The sequence below is a fragment of the Hibiscus syriacus genome, unplaced genomic scaffold (assembly GCF_006381635.1).
Source record: "Hibiscus syriacus cultivar Baekdansim isolate YM2019G1 unplaced genomic scaffold, ASM638163v2 tig00116958_pilon, whole genome shotgun sequence".
In the NCBI taxonomy this organism is placed as follows: Eukaryota; Viridiplantae; Streptophyta; class Magnoliopsida; order Malvales; family Malvaceae; genus Hibiscus; species Hibiscus syriacus.
The window spans coordinates 2,022,117-2,042,728 of record NW_024063484.1 but is presented as its reverse complement, the minus strand read 5'-3'; the positions used below and the strand labels follow the sequence as shown (position 1 = coordinate 2,042,728).

The following is a 20,612-nucleotide window of genomic DNA, read 5'->3' as shown; positions in this document are numbered from 1 at the left end:
CAATACGATAGTTAAAAATAATTATTTGTTAATAAAATACTCGATATCTTAATATTCAAAACTGTCAAATTAAATTTTCTTTTAGGACAATTCTTTAATATATTTTTACATATTCAGGTAATCTAATATTTCAAGTATAGAATTAGAGCTCAACGATAGCAGATTCTCAAAGGAGTATAAGAGGGCGATGGAAGACCCATCGAGACGAAGCCCAGTAAGAACCCAAGTGCCAGCTATCGTCTTCTCCCGTTTGGGTCGTCTTCCGATACAAAGGCTTGTGTTGTGCGTCGCTGTGTGAGTTGTTGCCTTTTCAGATTCTTAACAAGTGAAACGCTACACGCATTGGCAGAGGTTTTTCATTTCTTCTGAGATCCAAAACTCAGATCCTTCAAAGATCTTCACACTTCTCATCACTATGTTCAAAAAGTAAGCGTTTTTTTTTTTCTTTTGTGGGGAGTGGGTTCTTCGTTAGTTTTTCTTGGTTTTTCATTTTACAACTGCAAAATTGCAGGTAATCGGTTTTTTTTTGGATGGTTTTTTTTATTGTTTATGTGTATATATCTGGGTTTTTGCATGACCTTGGGTTGGAATTCCTTTGACTGGAGATTGAAGTAATCAAGAAGGAAACTATTGTTTGTTGTAATTTCGTTTTGGAATATATATAATGGGTTTTGGATTAATGGGCTACTTTGCAAGTATTTTGATGCTTTATAGGATGCTTAGAGCTTTGGGAAATAATAGTTGTCCATAATTGAGTGATTGAACTCATGTTTTTCATGCAAGGTTTTTGTTTGTTAATGAACAAATTAACCATTTGATGCTTAGGGTACTACCAATCGTCCAATTTGATGTTTGAGTTACAGTTAGTTAGAATTTCATTTCTTCCGTCTTCTGTAATTTCCCCTCTTTTTTATCCTTTTTTTTGTTGTTGTAGATTTTCATCTGAAGATGTATCTTCACAAAACCAAGTTAAAGCATCTGTGCAGCGAAAAATTCGGCAAAGCATCGCTGAGGAGGTGTGAATCTAGGTTACTTGATTATTTTGTTTCACAAATTATGATAACTGTTAAATTCTGAAATTAATTTCGTTTTTTTTTGTGTAATGTATTGATGCTTTTCTGCAGTATCCGGGACTTGAGCCTGTCTTGGATGATTTGCTTCCAAAGAAGGCCCCATTAATCGTTGTGAAATGGTTTGTTGCTCTTTCGCTATTGCTTTGGCACTCTTACTTGAGACACTATGCTAACAGTTCCATTCCTTTGCAGTCAAAACCATTTAAATCTGGTTTTGGTTAATAGTGTTCCACTATTCTTCAATATCCGTGATGGACCGTACATGCCTACTCTCAGACTCCTTCACCAGTGTAAGTATCTCATAATTGGGTTTTCTTCTATTCTGAACCTCATTTATTTGAGTGATGTTCGTTTGATTATATAATTGTTTACTTTGGCTCTTGTCAACTACAAAGATATGTGGCTTTCTTAACCATGATATGCTTCGTTCTCTTCTATGATAGCTTTGTGCTTTACTCTCATGTATCCTATCCTTATGGAAGTCCAAGTATAACGGTTTTGTATCTTGGTCTTGCAGATCCGAACATAATGAAAAAGTTCCGAGTAGATCGTGGTGCGATAAAATTCGTCCTCGCTGGTGCAAACATAATGTGCCCTGGTCTTACATCCCCTGGTGGTGCTTTGGATGATGAAGTGAAAGCAGAAACTCCTGTGGTATGATTCATCTTCTCTGTCACGGTTTCGGTTTATATGTTTGTTTTACATCTTCCCGATATCTGATTTGTCAACTAATCCTTTCAGGCAATAATGGCTGAAGGGAAACAACATGCTCTTGCTATTGGCTTTACCAAAATGTCAGCTAAAGACATGTGAGTTATTCTCCAGTTGTTTATGCACAGTTTGATTTTACGGACTGCCAAACTTCAACTTGAAAAGCATATTGTATTTCTTCTCCTGCCTCGAAGGAGAATAATGTAGCTAGGAACATGGCATTACTAATTTACTATGCTGTCTGTTTGTTGTTGCCTCTTAGTTATAAAAAAAGTCCTCTTTTTGTGGTCTTGTTCCGATGGTCCTACGTACTTTCCATTTCCGAACTGACAAGCATTCTGGACTACAATGACTGTGTATTCATCTCCCTTTGCAGAAAGGCAATCAACAAGGGAATTGGGGTAGACAACATGCATTACCTCAATGATGGCCTATGGAAGGTACTTATACTTGATCATTTGGTGTTTCGGATGGCATAAAGTATTTTTAATCGTCTGTTTTTCGATTGACAACCATCATAGTTACTGCAAGGCAGGCATCTATGATGAACATCCATAAGTCGAACTATTTGATACTGTCATTAAATCCATCTTTGCATTGCGTTATTTCGCAGATGGAGCGACTAGAATGAGCAAACTTGGGGGGAACAAGTGCAATGCGACCATGAAAAAAGTTGAGGTACTTGAAGAAAGAAGAGGTATATAATTAATGGCTCTTATTCGCATTGCATGATGAGTCTGTTATGTTTGATATATACTCGTACCATAGAGAAAACCTTTGTTTGATGTAAGTCAGGTTCCCCACAGCAATGTTGTGGCTGAATTTTGGATTGAAAAAAATTGCAGGTTAGCTCTGCTATGCTCTGCCCTTCTAACTATCTCAATCTTTACTCAATAATAAACATGTCCATTAGCAGATTCGGCCTGCAGTCCGATTTCAAAAATTCTCACTCTCGGATTTGAATTCGGCTTGGCTTGGCTCGGCCCGTACAAACAAGCAACACTAAATATAATAAGGTACAAGCAGGTTATAAGATGTGACCTTAGCACACAAGCACTCCAAAATCGTTTTTGTTTAACCGAGGCGACTTCTTGCATTTGCTTATGGAGGTTTGACACAACTCTCCTAGGCCAAAGTCTCCAAGAAACTCTTAACATCAAAATGAACATTAAAACTTGTGAATTAATAGCTGAAATACAAGAAATCCAAATGGAACCATTGAAGGAAGTTTTTTGGGGTTCAATTCCTCTTAAAACCTCAAATGAGCTTCATGACCACCATTGAAAGATATCATATGGGTGTAGTGGGAAGCAAAATGTAATGACTTTTGCTTTCTTGCTTGAAGAGAAAAAGAAGAGAAGATAAAGAAGAAAAAGATAAGATAAAAAAGTGGTATGCAAAACCCCAAAACTCGGCAGACAGCACCAAATCTAAAAAAAAAATTCATGTTGAGAAAATTGTGCTCTACATCTCTCTTTTTAAGTTCAAAATTTTTATAAAAACTGATGTAGTAAATGTACAAATACCTTCAACTATTTGGTAATAAATGTTTATATCCATATTCAAAAATCTCATTTTAATAATCATTTAAACTAATTTTTAATTTAATTAAATTCAAATTCAACCCAAGGGTCAACGATCAAATGTTGACTAAAAAATTTAGATCGATACACGTTATTTCTATTTAAATAAAATTTGTATAATTTTTCACTCATCATTTTTACTTCTTTCATTTTTTAAAAAATAAAATGTATCTTTCATTAGAAAAAAAAGGTAAAGAAAATATTAGTGTGATAAGAAAAGATTTATAAAAAAAAAAACTGAAATTTTAGAGTTTAATTAATTATCTAGTTTTACACAGCTTTAGATCATTGGATGAGATAAAATAAATGACTGAGATTTGCTTCTTGTTTTTCTCCCAATAAATATCTTCACGTTTTCTACTGTTAATCTCAACCGTTTATTTCATCTCATCTAACGATCTTAAATTTATGTAAAACTAAAAATTTATTTATTTAATTTCTTGGGTTTTTAGTGTTTTTAAATTGCTGTTGAGTTTTGGGTTTAATTCATCGTTTTGTATGTATAAATAACTTGTAGGAGGATAAGATTGCTGTGGTAGTGGGGACAGTGACAGATGATATTAGTGTTTATGAGGTTCCTGCTTTGAAGGTTACTGCTCTTAGGTTTACCGAGACTGCTAGAGCTAGGATCGAGAAGGCTGGGGGAGAATGCTCGACTTTTGATCAGCTTGCTTTAAGGGCTCCCTTGGTACAAACACGGTATTCGATCTCTTGTTCAGTTTGTTTTGTTGTTTCATGACATTGATTTGTCTTTTTTGTTTTGAACGTATGTTGATTTGTTTTTTTGGTTGGATTGGTGTTTTTAAGTTATGCTTTCGTCGAAATCTCGTTTCTCTTTGTTCATCTTCTGTCGAAACTCGTTGAAATTGAACGTCGGATGTTTGTTTCATGCACTAGTTGAGTGAGGATTGTAATGACTTCGTCTGAATGAAATGTGCTAAAACATCTGTTTACAATGTGAACCTATAGATGATTCTGTAATTATGTATGTTCGATACCATAATGTTCATATCCCTCGTTCATGTCTCAAGAAACCTCTTCTTATTTAACCTTCTATAGGAAGCGAAGCACATTGGTGTCTTGCCTTAACCTGTTCTTTTGTGCTCTTCTGCTAATTCTCGTATTCTGAATTAAACTGTTGGTTGAGTATCTTATTTACATTGGGATGCATTGCAGGTTCTCCTCCAAGGTCCGAAAGATTCCCGCGAAGCGGCTAAACACTTTGGTCCCGCACACGGTGTTCCTCACTGCCTCACCAAACCACCGGTGTTTCGATTTAATCAATCAGACCACCAAACTATTTAAATGTTTCAATCAAGTCATTAACCGTTAATTTTTAACGAATAAAGTGATATGACAGTTAATTTTTTTTATATATATATAATTACATATTTGATCCTCAATATTTATACACCATATCAATTTAATCTAGAATTAGATAGTGACACGTATCAATATCAAATTGAATGATATTTTCTTAACTTTTTATTTATTCAATATATTTATTTTCCTCATGCGTTGGTGGCATGTGTCACCATATTGATAAAAGAGAATGAAATGGTGAATTGTAGCAGGTGGGATTTGAACTTGGTTAAATCACAATGTGTGCACATGGCTAAACCACCAACTAACCAGCACAAATGGTTTAATGATAAAACATAATCTATATATCTATTTCCATTAATGACAGAAAAATATATATTTTTTATTCAACTTATTAAATATATTTTATTTTAATTTTAATTTAAAACTGCATTTTATTCTTATCTTAACTTTAAAAATATATTTTATTCTTATATTAACTTAAAAATATATATGTTATTAATTTATCTTCAAATTATATATTTATTCTTTTATTTACTTTAAGGTAATAATAAAATACATTTTATAAGTTAATAAAAAATAATATATATATATATATATATATATATATATATATATATATATATATATATATAAGTTAAGAAGATAACAATTATATTTTTAAATTAATAAAAGAATAAAATATATTATTTAAATAAAATATATTTGAAGTTAACATATAACAAATATATTTTAAGTTAATAAAAAATATACTATTTGAAGTTGAGATATTTTAAAAAAATCATATACAAGATATATACCATATGTTGTAAAGCATAAACCATTTAGTATCCTTGCCTTAGTGGTCGGTAACTTGCTTAACAGCCTAGTTGACCATCGATTCTCTCATATGCTAACTTCTTTAATTTTTTTCTTATAGTTATAGGGTGACACGTGTCACTCTTTGATTGGAGAAAAATAAATTTAATGAAATAAATATAAATAAATTTAACCATCCAATTAAAAGCTAACACATGTCGCAATTTAATTAGAGGGTTAAATTTATTTAATTTACTTAAGATTATGATCAAATTGACATCTTATGTAAGTAACAAAGACCAAATATGTAATTATACCGAAAAATCAATTGAGACATCATTCTCTCGGTTAAATTTTAACTACCGCTTCATCTCTTCCGTTAAAAGTTAGCGGTCAGTGGCTTGATTGAAACATTTAAATAATTTGGTGGTCTAATTGATTAAATCGAAACAATAGTGGTCCAAATGATTTTTTATCACAGTTGAATGGTCTTCCGTTAAAAGTTAACGGTTAGTGGTTTGATTGAAACATTTAAATAGTTGGTTAGTCTAATTGATTAAATCAAAACATCAATGGTTCAAATTATTTTTTATTATAGTTTAATGGTTGTCCGTGTAGTTTACTCTAAATTAAAACCAGTAAGAGGCTGACCCCTTAGAGCAAACCCAAACAAATAGGGAAATTCTACCGTGAGATAGCCTTAATATATGGTTGTTATTATTTTTTAATAAAATTGGTAAAAAATTATCTAAAACATTATTATTTCTATCTAACACATTAATGTTTTTTAACATTTCCGGTAAAGTGTCCATAATAACAAAATCGATAGAAAAATAACAAACCGATAACGTTTTACCGGATATGTTAACAAAACCGATAAAGCACCTAATAATAAAATCGATAAAAATACTAATTTTTAATAATTTTTATCGATTTTATTAAAAAAATAATAAAACCAATAATGACTTTCCCAAACAAATAGGATCTACCTACCCAAGAAAAAAAAATCTATGAACGCCAAAAGAAAAAAAAACTCAAAACCCAAGCCTGCTAACGTGCGCCTAAAGATTTTTCATCATGGTAGAATTTATGATAAATTTGTAATTTTATTCGCTTGTTAAATAAAATACCATTATATTTATATTAATCATTAAGTAAAAATTATCTTGTTTTGCATGATTAGCTTATATCCTAGCATAATGAACGGAGGAAACTAGATTGTGAGAGTCACTCTTGTAATGAGCTTCGGTAATACTCGATCTGGATTAATCGATCAATAAATCGAATACTAATAGTTAAATAAAAAATAGTATAAAGACTAAATCTAAAATTTGAGCATAGTAAAAGGGACCAAAACTATAATTTGACCTTTAACTAATGGCATGAATCATTTAAGGGTGAATTACAATATACATCCTCTAACTATCAATAACATTTCAGTTAGATCCTTTATTCAAATTTTTCATCTGTTTGAGTATTAAATATCACCTCAAATTTGACCTGCATACAGTGACTGAATTTTAAATATTGTACTCATGTTGCATTGATAATTTTGATTTAATATATTTTTTAAAAGATAGGTTTCTTTCTTTTTCAATTTAATATATACATTACATGCTAGTTGTCCACGCAACAAGTACACATAGAAACTTCATTCAAGAACATTGATAGTATGAGGACTCAATTAGAATGATTTTAAGTTTGTGAAACAATTTCAAATCATAACCATAGTTTAGGGACGTCCGGTGAAATTTACTCAATTTTTAACAACAACAGTCTTGCAAATTATGTGCATATCTTTCACTGGTTAAAAAAATGGTAGAAGATGTTCTATCAACTGTTTCTTATGTAATGATCGCACGCTTGTACAGCATATCGCCGCCCTCGGCCGGAGAATACTTCAACGCCGGTTGCCTCGTAATACTTTCATCTTCGTTATGTGCCATGACTGTTGGCATTCAAGTACCAAGGCTGCAAATAAGCGAATTAATACCGGTGGAATGTATTGAAGAAGGGTGGAGTACTACGGAACCCCAGTCTCGAGCGCCGAGTTTCGCTTCTTTCAACCTCCGTCGTATCAACAACTTTCCGACATCTTCCTTAGTTACCTCGGACACGGTCCGAAGTATTGAAAGGCAAAGTAGAAGTACGAATACGGCATCTTCTTCGGGAAATAGTTCTACCACCAATAGCTTCCAATTCAACAATGCTGTCGCTCTGCCTGTTGGATTATCTTCCGTGAACCTCACGAGAGTCACGAATCCGTCATCCGATTCTACGACATTGCTTTCGGTTTCGATACGGTATTGCATTCTACGTCCCCTCAACAACCTGACCTGCAAAAACAGTGGTTCGTATGTACCGGTTCCTACATGTTGAAAGAAATTAGGCCTTTGAACTTACGGATGAATCCGAAGATTGTTGAGTTTTAAGACAAAAACTAAGGCCGGAACTCGATGTCGAAGATCCGGAGTTTATTAGTAATTCATCTCCTGTCGAAAACTGCCATGCCGATTGCCATTGATCTGGCGGTGGTTTTGGTGTCGCTGTTCCTACAACTTTCTCTGTACTAGATTGTTAGGAAAATAAACCGAGTACAAGTAATTTCCCTTTAACCAGATTAGTGAGAATGCGAAATAAAAGCGGAAAAATAATACCCGAAAATTGATAACGGAGTTCAGCCAATTGTGCTTACGTCTCCGGGCTGCTGCAGATCTTTTACTAAGAGAGAAAATTTACAGGTGTTTACAAAACACTCACTACTCACAAGAAAGCTCTCTAGTATAGGAAGAAAGAAATGTTTTGGGATGATTTTGAAGCTAAATGGGTAAGGGTATTTATAGTAGAAACTTAGGGACTAATCTTTGAAAATACCCTAAAGTGCAATGACTAAAGTGAATTTACCCATTCCTATTTTCAACAAACATCTACCAAAATTTTACCAAACTTTGAAAAACATTTTTCAAAGAAACATTTACCAAACTTTGAAAAAACATTTTCCAAAGTTGGTTGCCAAACTTTGAAACTTTTAACAATCTCCCACTTGAAGACTGATTTTAATATGTCTTCACACCTCGATCAATGCAGCATGTCTGGTCTTGTTATTCTAGCATGCCAACTGAAGCTGAACACAACTTCAGTTTGTCCGTAGTCACCGTCTTTGTCAACATGTCTGCCGGATTTTGAGCTCCACTATCTTTTCAAGTTTCAAAATCCCATCTTCCAGAAGAGACCGGATAAAATGATATCTCAATTGTATGTGCTTTGTCCTGGAATGAAAGACGGATTCTTTGCTAGATGGATAGCACTTTGACTGTCGCAATACAAGATATTGTTTTCTTGTTTCTTGCCTAACTCTTCCAAGAAACTTTGGAGCCAAACCATCTCCTTGCTGGCTTCCGTAACAGCGACATATTCTGCTTCAGTTGTGGAGAGAGCAACTATCTTCTGTAGTTGAGAAACCCAACTCACTGCAGTTCCTCCTAGAGTATAGACATACCCTGTAGTGCTCCTTCTGATGTCGACATTTCCGGCTAAGTCAGCATCTACATAGCCTGTCAGTATCATATCTCCACCTTTGAAACAAAGTGCTTTGTTTGTGGTACCCCGAAGATATCTGAGGATCCATTTGACTGCTTCCCAGTGTACCTTGCCCGGATTATTCATGTACCTGCTAACAGCTCCCACTGCATGAGCAATATCTGGTCTGGTACAAACCATGGCATACATCAGACTTCCAATTGCTGAGGCATACGGCACCTTCACCATGTGTGCACGTTCTTCCTCCGTCTTTGGTGATTGGTCTTTGGAGAGTCTGAAATGAACACCTAAAGGTGTACTTACTGGTTTAGCATCTTGCATGTTGAACCTGGAGAGTACTTTGTTGATGTACTCAGCCTGTGATAACATCAAAGTCCCCGACTTTGTGTCTCTCTTGATCCTCATCCCAAGAATCTGCTTTGCAGCGCCCAGATCCTTCATAGCAAACTGCTTCGACAATTTTTGCTTCAAGTGTATAATCTCTTGCATGTCTGAGCCTGCAACGAGCATGTCATCAACGTACAATAATAAAATAATGAAGCTGTTGTCGAACCTCTTGATGTAGCAACAATGATCTGCTTGGCATCTGATAAAACCACTGCTACTCATGAAGCTATCGAACTTCTTGTACCACTGTCTAGGAGCTTGTTTTAAACCATACAAGCTCTTCTTCAACCTGCATACCAGGTTTTTCTTGTCTGCCTCTATGAAGCCTTCTGGCTGCCTCATATAGATTTCTTCCTCCAAATCACCATGAAGGAAAGCTGTCTTTACATCTAACTGCTCAAGATGTAAATTCTCTGCAGCTACAATTTTCAACACCAGTCTGATTGTAGACAATTTTACGACTGGAGAGAAAATTTCATTGTAGTCAATACCTTCTTTTTGCTGAAAGCCTTTGACAACCAATCTTGCTTTGTAGCGATTGCTCCCATCGTGCTCTTCTTTGATCCTGTAAATCCACTTGTTGTGGAGCGCTTTCTTGCCTGGTGTAATTCAGCTAATTCCCATGTCTGATTTGACATAAGCGAGTCCATCTCATCTTTCATGGAAGACTCCCACTTGACTGAATCCTCCACTTGCATTGCTTCATCATAGCACTCTGGTTCACCATTGTCAGTCAGCAACAAGTAGTGTAAAGAAGGAGAATACCGTTGGGTTGGTTTAGGAATTCTGGATGAGCGTCTCAGTTCTGGTGTGCCTGGTTCTTCTTGAACTGCTTCAGGATTGATCTGAACATCATTTCCAGAAATCTCCTCGAACTCAGCAAATTCCTTTGTTTCAGCTTCGGTATTACTTGATTCTGCGGTTGATCTATCTTTGTACATCACATTTTCATTGAAAATGACGTCTCTGCTTCTGATGATCTTCCGATTTTCATAGTCCCAAAACCGTAACCGAACTCATCACCGCCATAACCAACAAAGGCACATTTGTTGGACTTAGCATCAAGCTTACTTCTTTCAACAGAGTCTATGTGTACATAAGAAATACAACCAAACTCTTAAGTGTGAAAGGTTTATTTCTTTCTTGCTCCAAACTTCCTCTGGTATTCTGCCATCCAAAGGAACTGAGGGCCCACGGTTGATCAAGTAAGCTGCAGTGTTGATTGCTTCAGCCCATAGAAATTTGGGCAAGCCGGCATGTATCCTCATACTTCTGGCACGTTCATTCAGAGTTCTGTTCATGCGCTCTGCTACACCATTATGTTGCGGTGTCTTGGGAACTGTTGTCTCCATCTTGATCCCATTGTTTGCGCAGAAATCTCTGAATCTACTGTCTCTGTACTCTCCTCCATTGTCAGACCTCAACCGCTTGACTTTCAAACCAGTCTCATTTTCCACCATGGCCTTCCATTTTCTGAAGATATCGAAGACTTCTGATTTCTTCTTCAGAAAATAAACCCACACCTTCCTTGTTGAATCATCGATGAAGGTGACATAATATAGTGAGCCTGCAAGAGATGGAACTGGGGATGGTCCCCATACATCAGTATGAACCAATTCTAACCTTTCTGCCTTGGGTGTCTTGCCAATCTTTGCAAAACTGACTTTCTTTTGTTTGCCAAAGATGCAATCCTCGCATAGTCCGACATCTACATTTTTTAGATCCGGCAGCTTCCCTTTTGACAAAAGTGTCTTCATCCCTTTCTCGCTCATATGGCCAAGCCTTTGGTGCCATAGGTTTGATTTTCCATCAGCATCTGCTACTGCAATGATATTCTCTAAATTTGAGGTTACATAGAGAGTACCAGTCTTCTTACCACGAGCAATGACGAGTGCTCCTTTGGTAATCTTCCATTCACAGCCTGAAAAGGTTGTGCTATATCCTTCTCCATCAAGCTGTCCAACAGAAATCAGATTTCTTTTGAGGCCAGGAATATGTCTCACTCCTGTCAGCTTCCAGGTGGTCTGGTTTGGCAACTTTAGTCGGATGTCTCCTTTTCCGACGATCTTTAAGGTTTCATCATCAGCAAGATGAACCTTCCCAAAATCACCACTGACATAGTTCTCCATGATTTCTCGACATGGGGTGGAGTGGAAAGATGCCCCTGAATCCAAGATCCATGATTCAATCGGACTGTTGACGCTTAAAATCATGGCATCACCTGTCTCCTCCGTCATGTTGGCAGATTCCTGTGCGCCGGTATTTTTCTTCGGTGCTCGGCAATCTCTTTTGAAGTGACCCTTTTTGCCGCAATTATAACAGGTAAAATCTTTATTTCCTGTTCTTGATTTGCCCCTTCTAGATTTTGATCTGCCACGATTTGAATTTCTTTCTGAAGTTCTCCCTCTAGACTCCGTGTGTAAGGCTGAGGAGGTTGATGCTTCACCCGATTCTCTTCGTCGAATTTCTTCACTCAATACCAGATCTCGAACATCGTCGAATTTTAATTTGCTGTTTCCCGACGAACTGCTGACTGCTGTAACAGTAGCATTCCAACTGTCTGGTAGAGATGATAAGAGAATTAAAGCTCGAACTTCATCATCGAACTCAATTTCCACTGAACTCAACTGGGTTGTGATTGTGTTGAGTTCATTTAGGTGTTGTGCCACCGATGCCCCTTCCGCCATCCGCAAATTGAATAATCGCCTCATCAAATGAACTTTGTTTGAGGCCGATGGCTTCTCGTACATACTGGAGAGAGCCGCCATAAGACCCGCCGTGGTCTTTTCCTTTGCTATGTTAAAAGCAACATTGCGGGATAACGTCAGTCGGATAACTCCGAGGGCTTGTCTGTCGAGAAGAGCCCAATCTTCATCCTTCATGCCCTCTGGTTGCTTTCCTGAGAGAGGTTGATATAGATTTTTCTGGTACAAAAAATCTTCAATCTGCATCTTCCAAAAGCCAAAGTCCGCACCATCGAACTTTTCAATTTTCACCTTCCCTTCGTCTGCAGCCATCGCTCCCACTCGAATCTGGCTTCGTTTGGATCGTTTCTGACAATTCTTGCGAATCACCGTGTATTAGAACACCACCGTCGACAAACTCGTATCGCCGACCGAATTTCACTATTCACGAAATTCACTATTCACGTGATAGTAATGAATAGTAACCTCGCAGAAAATTTGACAAAATTCACAACCAAAAGCTCTGATACCAGTTGTTAGGAAAATAAACCGAGTACAAGTAATTTCCCTTTAACCAGATTAGTGAGAATGCGAAATAAAAGCGGAAAAATAATACCCGAAAATTGATAACGGAGTTCAGCCAATTGTGCTTACGTCTCCGGGCTGCTGCAGATCTTTTACTAAGAGAGAAAATTTACAGGTGTTTACAAAACACTCACTACTCACAAGAAAGCTCTCTAGTATAGGAAGAAAGAAATGTTTTGGGATGATTTTGAAGCTAAATGGGTAAGGGTATTTATAGTAGAAACTTAGGGACTAATCTTTGAAAATACCCTAAAGTGCAATGACTAAAGTGAATTTACCCATTCCTATTTTCAACAAACATCTACCAAAATTTTACCAAACTTTGAAAAACATTTTTCAAAGAAACATTTACCAAACTTTGAAAAAACATTTTCCAAAGTTGGTTGCCAAACTTTGAAACTTTTAACATAGATGGCAACAACGTTTAAACTAGATCCCACCATCATGTATTACAGAGTTTAAATCAGTAAGTTGAGTACTACCGAGACGAAAATCGACATTCGTAATCGACTGAATTTACAACGATCAAAACAAAGAGCAAGACCGACCAACGTACCGGGAGCTTTGCCGATGGATTCAGCAACATAAGACCAAGAGCCTTCACGTATCTCGGTTATCCTTTCGTCCCAATTTACCGCACAAGGAGTTTCAGCTCCTCTTCTCCAAAACCCTGCTCCCACTCTGCAGTTCAAAATGTTCTATCAAGTTCAATTAAGACGTTTTGTTCATCATTACGACGCTAATTGGACTAGTCGGATCAGTTTCGGATCGAATAGAATCTTGTCTAGTCCAAAAACATACCTTATTCTAACAACAAAACACTCTCTTCCAGCATGGTCTAGAACCGTACGAGACAGCCAACGGCCTTTCTGGGGTCGATAATTGTTCGATTTCAGGATCACATCGGATATCACGGCTCCTGAGTCATCTGTCACACGATCCGGCACACATTTCAGCAAGTACGGTGCTTGAACCGGGGGAGTTATAGAAGCAACGACCCTCATTTGTTCAAATTCCCTCGACAATGCAACAGTAGGTGCCCTTAGCAAATCGTAAAACACCATTGAGCTCAGCAATTTGCTGCCTTTGAAGCAACCACCACCTCGACCCCGAAACTCAACGGTAAGTCCTTTCGTTCCGAACTCACAGTACAGATGCCATGCTTTCCGCCACGAGTCATACGAAAAGTCGGCAACCGATTTATCGAGCTTAAGCTCCCTATGACATCTTAACATCCGGAGACGAAGGAAATTGTGTTTGTGTCTCCATTTATTTCTTTCATCGGAGCATTGAGCCTCATGAAACACAAACCTGCATTGTTTGCCACAACACCAACATACGTAAGGTTTCTAAGTTGCTATTAGATCCTCGATATTTTTGAAATTCTCATTAAACCCCTCAAAATTTTCAAAAAGTTTAATTAGACCCTCCAAACTATTTTACCAAGATCCACCACTGTATGAACTGTTTCAAAACACTTTATGTTACTTGTTCGGGTCATTTGGAGTCGGGCTATTATAAATCCGGATCATTTCAAATTCGAATCATTACCTCGAGGAGAAACCTTGGGAGGATGGACTTGTATGTAGTGTTGACATCAACATCTGAAACCTCCCAATAGACTGGTGGTTTGGGCAATGAAACCTTATCAAGATCCATTGAAATCCCACCACCAGCTTTCTCATAAGGTTGATCAAAGGTTCTCTCCCAAAGCTTCTTGGTTTCTTCTACTTGTTTTTCTTTTACAGTCTCCCATAAGTCCACTACTTTGCCCATATAATCCCACATCTCTTTCATATCCTCTGCATACACTGTTGGGTAGCTCTGGTTCATTGCACACCGCACAACATTCAGACATGCAAATTTTGAGATAAAAAAGCAAGAGGATATAACTTGTATAATAACTAAATCTCAAACTTTGTCAAAGTACAGTGACTAAAGGCAAATTTTAACCCTTAAAGATATATTCTTTCTTTTGGATCACTACATAAAACAAGCAAACATGAAGCAAGGCATAATGATAAAACTAACCCTCAATCTTTGTAAATGGGCACTTTAGCTCTTATTCTTCTTTCAAGATATTTAACCAAACGTTTAATTTTTATCAGCTAACTCTTACCGAATGAAAATTGTTATTGATTAACGATCATCGCATGTTATTGATATGACATTTTTCTTATACTTAATTATTGATGTGGTATATTATGTCATTACTTTGATGATATGACACATATCACATCATTACTTTAATAATGTAACATGTGTTATATCAATAATTAAATACAATGAAAATATCATAATAATAACATGCATTGACAGTTAATTAACTAATGATTTTCGTTTTTAGACAAGAAATTAAAATATTAAAGAATAAAATACTCAAAAAAGAATAAGAGATCAGATGAATATTTATGCCAACATTAGGGGCTAATTATGCCATTATACCTCAATTAAAATATCTTTATCAACCACTTCTTCTAAAAAGTATTAAACCCCTTAGTGGGTGAAAACTACAGCAAATAATGAAAGAAACCTTAATCCTTAATCATCATTAAAGGGCAAATATAAATAATATAAAACATTTGTTAGGTATTTTAACTTTATGATTAAAATATGCTATCCAACTCTCTTTACTCTGATAAAGTTTGGGATTTAATATCTTGACAGGGACTGACATCATAATTTGACCAATTAATATCACAGTGGTTGAAAAAGGAAAATTTACCTGATGTGTCATCAGCATCAGCAGAATATCCAAAGCAGGCACAAATCTAAAGCATTCATCTCCAAGTCTTTGCATCACATACAGAAATCCTTTGTACCTTTGTCTTGCTGCTATCAAATGCATCAGCTCACACAGGTAGGGTTCTGAGAATTTCGAGTACAAAAGCTTGTGCTTTTCGACTTCATTGAAGAGATCTTCGTTCATCAACAATGGTTGGTTTTTGGAATATTCATCGGATTCCGCTTCGTTCTCGAATGGCTCCGATGAATATCTTTGAACCCAGATTTGTTTGCAGCTCATAACTGCGTACTCTTCGTTTTCTTCGTTGAAGATCGCTGGTTTTCCTATTTGTTTTGAGAATCATGACTCACAGTAGTTCCTGTAACCAACCTGTAAAAAAGAAAATCAAGATACTATTTTGTAGGGTTTAAAGATCACGGGGACTGATAAAGGAATTAAACCATTTAGTAGATACCAAAATTCCCAGATTAAGAAAAGAATTCAGAGCTTTAATATCGATCAAACGGAATTCACAGAGAAAAGAAGAAATGAGAAAGTGAACAACATTATTTGGTTGCTAAGGAAAAGGCCATGTACTTGTTGAAGACTATATAAATATGAAGAACTTGTAATTTTCTCACACTTTCCCATCAACCAAACAGAATGCATAGTAAAAAGAAAAACATTGCGTGATTAGTTTAACACTTACTGGATTCAAGGTGTGACAAAACCAGACCCACTCAACATCAAAAGGTGGCAGAACCATAGGAGGCGATGACCCTACCACCGTTAGATTAGAAATCAACGGCATCCACACCTCCTCATACCTCCTTATTGCTTCAATAATCGTTGCTCTTTGGTAAAGCCACTGACTCGTAAACACTTCTCAAGAACCCGATGTTTCGTCTCGCCGCCGACACGAGATCGACGCCGAGATGCACCGTCTCCGACTCCGTTATCTCGCTGAGACACCTCACGGTCAAAGACGACGACGGCGACATGTCGTTTCAGGTTGCTTAGAGTTACTTGTGCTTTGCTTGAAACATGGGAGGAGTCTCGGTGTTGGACAACTTGGACATGTAATAATATGTAAGAAATGTACGAAAAAACATTAGTTAATGTTTTCTATGAGTAAAAAGTAGGATTTTAACCGATAATAAGTTAGTGTAGTAGGATGAGTAATATTTTCATATATTTAAAGTTCAGGTTCGAGCTTAAGGCTTCAACAAGTTAAGTTTAAGATTTTTTTTCATTTCGAGCCTTTTCGAGCTGTTCATGAGCTTCAGTTCAGTATTTTGAATTTGAGTCGAGTTTGAAAATTTAAGCTCGCGAGTTTTCGAGTCGAGCTCCATTTTAGAATTTTCGAGTTGAGTCGAGCTCGACTCGGCTCGTTTACACCCTAGGCACAACGGGTTGGGATAGTATTTAGATATGTGGTTAGCGTTTGTGGATAGTCTTTCTAAGTCGTTCAATTCCTATTTACGATTTTTATGGTTTTTCAATAGTTTGATACACTTTGTTTGTTAGTTTATTGATACAATCCGGTCTGTTCGCATCTATCTTTATTCAAGTATTTAGTTGAGTTTTTGATATTTTTCTTATATAATCTATTTATAATCTCAAGTGACTGACTTTTTAGGTTGATGATTTTAGAAACCGAATGAAATGACAAACAATAATTAGACAGTTATTCTAACCAATAGGATTTAGACAATGGTTAGCATTTTGTTAAGAAATGATAGGGTTATATGATGTTGATATTTTGGTATGTTTTCCAACATTATGTGTCCAATTGATATTTAACAAGTTATTCACCCAAACAAGCTTTATGACATGTCATAATTGGGTCCCATGATTAGTAGGTCATCACATACTGATCGGATGGTCCAAACTCCAAAACAGTGCCAGGTGTCAAAATCATGATGGAAACCCCAGGTGGCACCACCATTCACCGATGGCCACACCACTTTCAATGATGAGCTCAGCTAACCCCAATAGTCCACGAGTGCACCCAAGGCCCATGTCATCAAACATCACAATTCCTTTCCTTGTTGTCCACGGGAATAAGAATCTTTACCATTCTCATAGTGTGCCCAAGAAAAGAAAAAAAGTTTCAATTGATTGAATTAATTTCTTTTTATTTCATTTAATTAACAAGTCAAATAAAAAAATTCAATCAATTTAATCTTTGATTCGATTTTTTCAATCGTATTTATCTTTTATTAGAGAACTTTTTAGTTAAAGTAGATAAATAGTCTGTTGACTACATGTATTGTTTTATCACGTCTCTCGACTATTAAAAGTTACAAAATGGTCTTCTGATTATAGGACATTTTTGTTGAGTCTTTCTACTATTAAAAGTTACATAATGGTCACCTGACTATTCATATGTTCAAGTTCATCCATTTTTCATTAAAAATTGGCAGCCTTCTGAGTTTGATGTTAATCTATTGACTGGGATTAGGGCTGTAAACGAGCCGAGTCGAGTTCGAGTATTGTTGAGCTCGAAAACTCTTAAATAGAGCTTGACTCAAAAACTCGTGAGCCTAAAATTTTCAAGCTCGACTCGAACTCGAAACCATGAATTGAAGTTTGTAAAAGCTCGTCAAAGCTCGAAATGAAAAAAAATATAGTTAACTTAACTAAAGCCTCAAACTTAAGCTCAAACTTAAACTTTAAATACATGAAAACTTTATACTGCATTTTTAAAACAATTAACACATACATATTAAATATTATTAATAATTTATTTTAAAAAATAAAATCTTAATATATTATATTTTTGAGTTGTTCTCGGGGTTTCTCGAGTTGAGTATCAAGTAGCTCGTTTTGGCTTGTTAAGAACTAGAGTCCAGCTCGAACTCGATTCGAGTGCATTAGAGTCGAGTATTTATCAAGCTTTGACCGAGTCGATCTCGAGTAACTCACAATTTGTCTTGTCTCAGATACAACCCTAACTGAAATATAATAAAATCTAGCCCTAAAATGATTTGAGTTGTATTTTACAGATCAAATCTTCGTTTAGATAATATCGTTCAAACAGTGCTTGAAATAATATGTCATTGAGTTAGTATTTAAAAGCAATGATAGAGCCAATAGACATCATTAAAATATAATTTTATCACCACACATTCAGTAGGTTAATGTCCAACTCAAATGATTGTCAAATTTTTAACAAAAAATGATGTGTTTGGAACATATAATAGTCGGGTGACCATTTTATAATTTTTAATAGCCAGGTGACTCAACATAACATCATCCTCTAGTTTGAGGACTATTTTGTAACTTCTAACAATCGGAAAACTCGACAAAACAACGTCCTATAGTCGGCCAATGGGTTATGTGTTACTTCCATGATCTCTTTTCTTTGTACAAAAAAGGAAAGACAACCTTTATTAGCCAAATATGTTTCATAGGAGCCAAAAAGGGGAGAATGAATATTGAATTATCAATATTATTGAATTTTATATAATTGTATATTTGTTTAATTATGACCAATATTATTAAACGTAACATAAATAATTAAATCAATCGAGCGATTTCAATAATAAAACAAAAAATTTATATTTAGAGGTCTCAGATTCGATCAACTTCGTTCACAAGGTGTATATATATTGTCCGCTACTAAGAAAAACTTTAAACAAATATTGCATTATAATTAACCGAGACTAATAAAAGAGTATAAGACAAAGAAATAAAATGTAATTATACTCTGCTGGTTAAATATGAAATATAAAACAAATATATCAATTTTATCTTTCATCTCATTTCATTGTCATCAATCATACATTAAATAATTTAAATTATATGTAACAAGGGTAGGACCAAACATATTAAGACCCAATGAGTAAGGGCCCACCAAGTTTAGAGAGCTTTTCTGGCCCAATAGGGCAACCGGGTTTTTTATTTAGCCCATTAACGCACCGATTTTTTTATTTTGGAGAATACGACAAATGCTATAGTATTCATGGAACTCGTAGTGACGTTCAATAGAATGTAATTTTTTATTAAAATTTATCACATTGAGATAAAATGTTTGAATAAAAAATATTTTTTTTATTAAAATTCGTCACCTCGAAGCGATGAGTTTCATGTAGTGTAGAAAATACCGTATATCCCAAAATAAAAGTATGTGTCCTATTTTGCAATTTTTTCGGGTTGCCATATTAGGCCGAAAAAACCTAGAGAGCTACTTTGGAGCCCAAACCCTAACCCAAATTTCCCATGAACCTTGGCCTCTTTTATGTTTGAAAAAGAGATTACATGCATTTGGATGGAGAAGGCTACCTTTGCTTGGTCAGTCATATTCAATTTTAATTTTGAATTGAATTTACACATAATATTTTTTAAAATAAAAATATTCATCATTATTAGTGGTATTCAGCCGATTAATTCAGTTACCAATTAAATCGAATTAATCAAAACTGAATTAATCAAAACTGAATTAATCAAATAATTTTATTTAATCCGAGAACTTCATATAAAATTTTAATTATAGATTTTTTTTGTAAATCTAAAATAGTTTAAGGATAAATTTGTTGGATAACCTTCGTAGAATTTTTATTATTCAACGACAAAAGAATTATATTTTTTTAAAAAAAATTAAGGGCATTTTAGTGTAAAACGCCGGTAATCCAACAATACCTATGGGAAGGGGGTAATTACATTCCCGGTAATATACAAAAAAATCCACTGTTGGTAATAAAAAATTATCAAAAATAAGATTATTAGCCAACTAAATGAAAAAATAAGGATTTCATTCCCCGGTAATATATTATGCCGTGAACCAAACGGCCCTCAAAGTTTACTCTATAATTTTCCATGTATAACTTTCAAACGGAGACTAAGAGCGAAAAGCAGGCCAAAGTAATTCAAGTCCATGACATGAAAGCTAGACGTCATATACAGTATTTTTCAATACATGTGTTTTCATGACTTCAATTGTTTGAAGTCCTTAAAATGGAAAAATTTAACGGAAAATGGACCGATCCAAGTTTAAATTATTTTAAGTCCTCAAAGTTCTGGAAGTAAGTAAACCTCCAAATTATTTTTACATCCAATTGAGCCCCCAGATTTAGAAACCCTATCAATTAAGCCTTTGAATGAAAAATTGAATCACTTTTTAAAAATATTGTTGTCACATGACACACTATAACTTCATCACATGAAACTTGTTTATTTTATAAAAGAAAAAATAAAATAT

General features: G+C 35.3%; 1 protein-coding gene and 1 pseudogene across 1 annotated transcript; one reads left to right on the top strand and one right to left on the bottom strand.

The window, feature by feature from the left end:
- Nucleotides 1-270: 270 nt before the first annotated feature.
- On the top strand, nt 271-2,623 carry LOC120189456 (malignant T-cell-amplified sequence 1 homolog). The gene is made up of 8 exons (XM_039192740.1): nt 271-426; nt 935-1,016; nt 1,125-1,192; nt 1,266-1,363; nt 1,591-1,727; nt 1,815-1,882; nt 2,161-2,224; nt 2,398-2,623. The coding sequence occupies exons 1-8, from the start codon at nt 416-418 to the stop codon at nt 2,413-2,415; spliced, it is 546 nt and encodes a 181-aa protein (XP_039048671.1). The 5' UTR covers nt 271-415; the 3' UTR covers nt 2,416-2,623.
- Nucleotides 2,624-7,178: 4,555 nt separating this feature from the next.
- On the bottom strand, nt 7,179-16,416 carry LOC120189441 (annotated as a pseudogene).
- Nucleotides 16,417-20,612: the final 4,196 nt, after the last annotated feature.

What these genes read in the sequence shown, in the direction of transcription:
- LOC120189456 (XM_039192740.1), top strand. An exon ending in GGCAAAGCATCGCTGAGGAG is followed by an intron (nt 1,017 to 1,124) that starts GTGTGAATCTAG and finishes GCTTTTCTGCAG; the next exon opens with TATCCGGGACTTGAGCCTGT. An exon ending in CCATTAATCGTTGTGAAATG is followed by an intron (nt 1,193 to 1,265) that starts GTTTGTTGCTCT and finishes ATTCCTTTGCAG; the next exon opens with TCAAAACCATTTAAATCTGG.